General features: G+C 34.5%; 1 protein-coding gene across 1 annotated transcript; it reads right to left on the bottom strand.

The window, feature by feature from the left end:
- Nucleotides 1-1,265: 1,265 nt before the first annotated feature.
- On the bottom strand, nt 1,266-7,519 carry LOC143241090 (protein sprouty homolog 3-like). Its single transcript, XM_076484617.1, has one exon. The coding sequence runs from the start codon at nt 6,802-6,804 to the stop codon at nt 5,935-5,937; it is 870 nt and encodes a 289-aa protein (XP_076340732.1). The 5' UTR covers nt 6,805-7,519; the 3' UTR covers nt 1,266-5,934.
- Nucleotides 7,520-7,720: the final 201 nt, after the last annotated feature.

Genomic DNA, 7,720 nt, shown 5'->3' on the forward strand with positions numbered 1-7,720 from the left:
TATAACCTCCTATTGTTACAACTAGTACCACTACCCCGTGGGCTCTCATCTTTTATAACCTTCTATTGTTACAGTCATTACCATTATCCTCTGGACACTTTTTATAACCTCCTGTTGTTACCATTATCTTATGGACTATCCCTTTTTATAACCTCCTATTGTTACAACTAGTACCACTACCCCGTGGGCTCTCATCTTTTATAACCTTCTATTGTTACAGTCATTACCATTATCCTCTGGACACTTTTTTATAACCTCCTGTTGTTACCATTATCTTATGGACTATCCCTTTTTATAACCTCCTGTTGTTACCATTATCTTATGGACTATCCCTTTTTATAACCTTCTATTCTTACAATCAGTTCCATTATCCTCTGAACTCTCCATTTTTATAACCTTCTATTGCTACAATCAGTACCATTATCTTCTGGACTCTTTTTTTTATAATCTTTTGTTACAGTCATTACCATTATCTTCTGGACTCTTATATTATAACATCCTATTGTTACCATTATCCTCTGGAATCTCCCTTTTTATAACCTCCTATTGTCACAGTCATCACCATCATCCTCTGGACGCTCCCTTTTTATAACCTTCTATTGTTACAATAAGTACCATTATCTTCTAGACTCTCTTTTTTTTATAACCTCCTGTTGTTACAATCATTACCATTATCTTCTGGGGTCTCCTCACTCTTAAATAAAACTAATACAAATCTTTAAATTCCATTTTTATTTTAGAATTACACCTGAAACTTTATGACATTTTTGCATTTGCAATTAACAAGGAGCTAATTTTCTTCACTCTTTTTTTAACTCACACAACTTTACAGTGCATTTTTATATAGCTGACTAGTTTATTGCAAATGTAAAACATTTTGCTCTGAATTCACCACTTTAACTCTTTTAAATTAAAGACTCGCCCGAAGTAAATTTCGAAACAGAACTGTCTTGGAGGAAGCTACTGACACAGGTGGAGTGTCTAAGAAACTATAACATTCTCATATATCCCTAGGCCCTTGAGTCACCTGTTTTAACCTTGTGGCTGTAGAAAACAGTTTACTATTAAAATTATCAAAGGTGTTTATAAAACAAGTGTTAATATACAAACAGTATACGTTAACAAGCAGTATTTCCTAGTTCATATTAATGATTCCCAGCCCAGTTTTGTTTCGTATTGATCTTTCTTTGTTTATTGTATGCTTTCGTCTTCAACACAAAGAACAATAACACCGATTTTAACACTTTCTTTACTACATATTTCTCTTGATATAAATCGTGAAGTTTCTGACTTTAAGATGATGTAACTGTTTAGGGTTTCGTAACAAAAAAATTGCAACATTCTAGCATTTTGAATCAGATGTGGCAATACCCGAGCTTTGACAAAACGTTTGTTCCAATATACAAAAGGAGTTATTTAACAAGAATATTTTCATATTATTGAATGCTTCAGGTTTGATACGCAGTTTTAAGAATAACTAACTTAATTTCAATGGATTAATAAATGAAGTTTGTTTGTTTGTTTGTTTTTAAAATTCGCGCAAAGATACACGAGGGTTATCTGAGCTAGCCGCTCGTAATGTAGCGTTGTAATTAAGACTAGAGGGACGGCAACTAGTCATCACCACCCACCGCTAACTCTTGGGCTACCCCTTTACTAACGAATAGTGGGATTGACCGTAACTTATAATGCTCCCACGGCTGAAAGGGCGAGCATGTTTGGTGTGACGGGGCTTCGAACCCGCGACCCTCGAATTACCAGTCGAATGCCTTAACCAACGGACATGCCGAGCGTAAATGAAGTGTTTTGTTCTAACCACACCTTAAAGATAACTACAAAAACACGGATATCGTAATAGTTGAAATCTTTATTAGCTATTTGACATTTTTTGAAGTTAACATTCTGTACCTTTAGAAAATAAATATAACTTTTTCTGTAAAATAATTGCAATAACGATGAAATATTAGACAATAAATATGTATCCACAATAACAAAATTTAATGAGTCCTCAATACACATATATATTCAGAGAGAGATGTATTATTCCTACTATATATATATATACACACACACATACATAGGCATACACGTAACTGATAAAATGCAGAAATGACAGTTTTATTAAATAATATAAAAGGAAGCATGTTGGCACTGTAAAAACATCTTCTTCCTTTCTACGATATACTAAATGCTATAAACTGTTGAAACATGACTGGGATTACAGCCGATAATGTCGATAACAACAAAAGTGTTGAACTGTTGAATATCTGCATTCTAATCATTAAATGCCTTTGTTTTATAACATTATATCAGTTACATTAGTAACATTATTTTGTGGGTTAATTTTTAGTTCTGATTCTTGTAGATAGGTGGCTTTGATCAAACGTTATTCATAATAATAATAATACAATAAATAGCGATGTTAACGTTACCCCACATGAAACATAATACATTTCACCAGTTAGAGCAAGACTGCAAAGTGAAGATTGCAGATAATAAGAGCGTGCTCCGAGTTCATTTTCAGATAAATTTCTTACTCTTGTCTACTTTGCTCCTACACTGTAACACTTAACATACACAATAAACTAATCTTACATAATTTACATCGATAACCATTTTTACACATCCACTCATCAATCTCTTAACTACCAGCTACTCTTGACGCCATCTGGCATAAAAAAATAAAATCCAGTTGTTGCATTTTACGTAATGTTAAACACAATATGAGAAATAATTTCATTGTTTGATATTATATATTTATTCTCAAAATTCATCGCGTGTTAAAAGATTGTTGAGAAAACTGCTGCCTGTATATGGGAGCACTTTAAAATATTACACTGAGCAAACAAATCTATAAAACAAAACTTCTCTGCTCACGAGGTCTGCTTCCTGTTCTCTGCAGGTAACTCGCAATTACTCAAATAACGAAATCATTGCAACATAAAAACGATTACAGATATAAACTAAAACCTTCGAGCGACTTCTCTTACTTGAAATGCTACTAATCTTGTAGAGAAAAATATATATGTAAAAACGGCTCGTTGTTCGCTCCTCTACGTAAAAACTTTTCTCAACCCAAACGAGCCGTTTTACATACATATTTGAAACACTACTGTCAATATAATTACACACTATTAAATATAAGTTCTCTTAGTAATAGTTAATTAATTGCTACTATTATTTACACATTTTACTCGTACTTACTAATAAAATAGAACGAATTTATTATTTGATTTTTTTTAGTTTCAATGACAGAAACGTTAAATTCACAATATATCGAATAAATGCTCAAAATACGTGAATTATCATATACTGCTCACTTTATTTTTCAAAATAATTAAAAGAGTTATGGAATGAGAAAACATGTTAAGCCACAAAAATAAAATGGAGATTCTGTGCAGAAATGTATGTTAATTTTATTCGTCTGTTGGCAATCTAAATGTATGTATTTCAAATATTATCGATTTAATTTTAAGTTCTGAATATAGAACACTGCAAAGGTTCTAGTTATGTTCGAGACAACTAATCGGTCATGGATGTGGTTAAAAACAAAAACAGACTTATTTCCAAAGCGATTTTGCATCAAAGTAAAAAAGTTACACTTGCTTATAATATTATATAGTTTTAAAAGTAATTTTTAGAAATATTTATATAAAAAGTAATATAAAAGTTTGTCTACCCGTTGGTGATAGTTTCGAACTGTATACAAATTTGTCTCCAAATAAATATAGCAGATAAATAATGCTCTCTGAATGTCCCAAAATGAAACCACACATTGATTATTATTACCAAAAGTCATCTATGCTATTCATTTTACTTTTTACGGACGCTAAACACTTAGAAAAAACTTTTTAAAATGTTTTTAAAACAAACTAGAGTATTGAACACCGATTGTAAGAATTCGACGTGTTTTGTTGTTGTTGTTTAACGAATTGCAAGTTTCCAGCAATTACAACAAACACGAAAACAAATAAACACATATTATTTATCATTAGCAATCTTGTGCCTTATATGAAACATTCAAGAATTACTTTTACGACAGAATAGACACACTGAAATGTGTTTATTCACAATACTTTAGATAATTACATTTCCAATTATCACAAGCGTACCACTCTCGTAACTTTTACTCTCCTTACATAATGTGTTGATTACATTATGCTTATTCTGGTAGTTGGAACTGTTCATAATAATCCTGTATCTAACAAATGTTGTAATTGTCGTTTGGTTCTTATGAATAATAAGGCTTGACGTGCTCACTACAAGTTTAATACAAACAGCACAAAACGGTATAAAAAAAGAATATGTCTGTTTCGGAAATACTTTAGGACATATCAGCTTTTTTATGAAAAACAAAACAATTTTCTATGTCATATTCTAAATGTTAGAGTTTTATCAGAACTTATCATGTAAAGAGATGCCATACGTATGTATCTTGTTTTTTGTTTGTTTGTTTTTGGAATTTCGCACAAAGCTACTCGAGGGCTATCTGTGCTAGCCGTCCCTAATTTAGCAGTGTAAGACTAGAGGGAAGGCAGCTAGTCATCACCACCCACCGCCAACTCTTGGGCTACTCTTTTACCAACGAATAGTGGGATTGACCGTCACATTATACGCCCCCACGGCTGGGAGGGCAAGCATGTTTAGCGCGACGCGGGCGCGAACCCGCGAATTACGAGTCGCACGCCTTACGCGCTTGGCCATGCCAGGCCCACGTATGTATCTGATTATTTTCAATTCAGAAGGATTATTATTTATGAATGGAGTTCTCAGATACTTGAACAACATTATTTGATAAAAAGTAAAAATTGAAATCCAGTTAAAAAGTACTTTTTTTTAATTCACATTTCTATCTAATTCTAAACATTTTATCCTGAAATTTCTGTATGCCCATTTTGCCATTAATCACAATTGCTCTAACTGCTTTAAAAACAATTTCGAAGTTTACAGGATAGTAAAGTTGATGCAAACCACGTGACTGTGCGAACGCCTGCTTGCGTCAATAGATCCTGGTATTACATGACAACATAACGCAATTGGACCAAATATAAATTTTCAAAGTTTAGTGGCAACATTAAAGTTCCTTGTATCCCAGCCGTTAATAAAAAATAAGAGAATTATTTTAAAATTGTACAGTTTATAATCGTGGTAAATGTTATTTTTTAAAACTATTTTCAATTTATCTTCATTTTCGGAAGTGTTTAAAGTGGGATTATTATAAAACTGACATGAGGAATGTCAGTCGCTGACGTATATATTTGAAGATATATAAACCAAAACAGAACTGTTACCTGTCTAGCTTCCGCACGTACTTTGAAACGAAAAGAAGAAAAAAGTTTGATATAAGGTGTCCCCTAATGCAACAGCCGTAAATCTTCGAATTTACAACGCTAAAAGTAGGGGTTCGATTCCCCCCTCGGCGGATACAGCAGATAACCGGATGAGGCTTCACTATAAGATAAATGCCCACACTTATATAAGCTGGGGTGGTAAAATCGTATTCTGTGGAAAATTTGTAAAATAATAATATGCGAAATTGTATTCCGGTAAAACAATCGTGCAAGGTAAAGTAAATGTTTACTTTCTTGGCATTTTTCCAGCTGGATCTGTTTCTGAACATAAAGCCATAATATTACTAGAACCATAAAACGACTTACTTTTGCTCACCATTTCTACTTCTCTGGCCCATCTTAACACTCATGGCTTAAATGAAACACAAAAACAAGCAATATCCTTAACAATCCCATTATATCAGTTTCCTTACATCGACCATAAATTCTCCAAACTCATTGATAACACAGCTTCTAACGGATGCATACTGTTGTACAACCATTTAATTTAATTAATTAATGTAGATTGTGAGCCCCCACTTTTGTTCTTCTTGTGAATTAGTTGACCAGACCATCAAACACTAGCAAATATCCTTGAACCTATCTAGTTTCTGTAAATGTCAAAGTTGTTATGTACAAGAATCTTTTCTGGTGTCTTCTCCACAATGAAAGATTTAACCGTTCGTCGAGGGACACATCGACAGCCATGACTCAACAGCCGATCGTATCCCATTTCACACATCTTAATACAACCTTTCATTGGCCAGTAACAAAATAAACAAGGCATCAAAGCAGACAGGACTCCTAAACATAACCATCTTAAAGACCGAAACTGAGGGTGACAAGAACATGGGTCATCTGCGCAAGACACATTGTTATCTTGTTCATAATCTTTCGCGCAGTGGTAGAACAAACCTTTTACACAACACATACAAGAACAACAATCCACAACAACGTCGGCAGAACACAGGATCTTTTCTTTGCAGATCCACCGTGATGGAAGTGCTCGAGGTTTCTGGCAAGAATCGCATTTACACTTGTGACATTCATCACAGATTATCGACTCCCCGTGACTGTTTTCCGAGCTGACAGAAGTATCATTTGGTACCTTTGTGACTTTTCCAACTTTCCAAGAGATGATGGACGGTTGCTTCGTCACAGGTATTTCTGTTCTGAGAAGTTTTAGACTCTGCGACGAATTTCGTGACAGACCTATGTTGTCATTGCCAGTTTGAGTTTGAAATATATCTTTGTCTTGAGGGAACTCTGGAAACTGAGATGGCAGTTTGTGACAGCCCTTGTCAGCCCACACTGGTGAGTCTGTGTACACATTTTCTTTTCGTTCATTCCTGGCTCGTGTAACGATGTCACTCTCAACAAATGCCGGCCGCGGTTGCTGAGTTCTTGCTGAACGGAGGAACCCCGGCTGAAACACGTGATTAGCAAACGGTGAAATCCCGCCATTTTGAGCCATGTACCAGAATTCAGCTATTTGGCATCCATATAGGTGTCAGTAGCTTTTGAAATTGTTCTTATGGTTACATGAGATATAATTTTAAAACACCATGAAGATGGTGGTTGAACACTGTAACTAGACGAGAATTTTTAGAACAGCATTCGAGGTCAGTCCCGTAAAAACAGATTCCACTAAACCTTGCTATTCTGGCAACAGGCCAAGCGAGTTAAGTGTGATTACCCTAGTTTCTTGTGGGACGTGCATTAAGCATACTGAAACTATTTTAAAATAACCATTTATAATCATAATTATATGCATACAAAATCATCATTTCGACGTTTAATAACATACAAAATAATAACAGGTTAATTCTACGACGACACATTTCGTACTGTCGCTTTACAAACGATATTGACTGCTGTGAGTGACTATTGTAGTTCACTGAGCCCTAACGAACACGCACTTTGAGTCGACCAACAGCGCGCCTTCAAGCTACTAGCGTTTTATGAATGGTCCAGTTCCACAAAGTGATGAATGAATCTTTCAGTTTTCGTAGTACAATAGTGCTTACTCTGCAAATAAGTGAAGTAATACGTTTAGCTTCACGACACGAATTAGTTTTACAAAAGGTGGGTAATACAAACACCTATCAACCCTTTTGTTTTGGTTTAAACATAATTCCACCCAAGTTAAACATAAAACCACATGAATGACTTTCCAAATACGGTTATACTCGTGTAACTTTACACTAAATCCTGGCCTCTCTGTTACGTCAACTTCCGGAAAAGTCCACACCAGTATAAGGGAAAGAAAGGTATATCTTTGAAAGATGCGCAATAATGTACTGAAAAAAATATATGTTTCTGTGTGCATCAACCACTTAGTTGCAAGAGTAAACAAGCTGTTTTCGAAAAAAAAATATTATTGGTAACTC

This window comes from Tachypleus tridentatus, chromosome 13 (genome assembly GCF_004210375.1).
Source record: "Tachypleus tridentatus isolate NWPU-2018 chromosome 13, ASM421037v1, whole genome shotgun sequence".
NCBI lineage: Eukaryota > Metazoa > Arthropoda > Merostomata > Xiphosura > Limulidae > Tachypleus > Tachypleus tridentatus.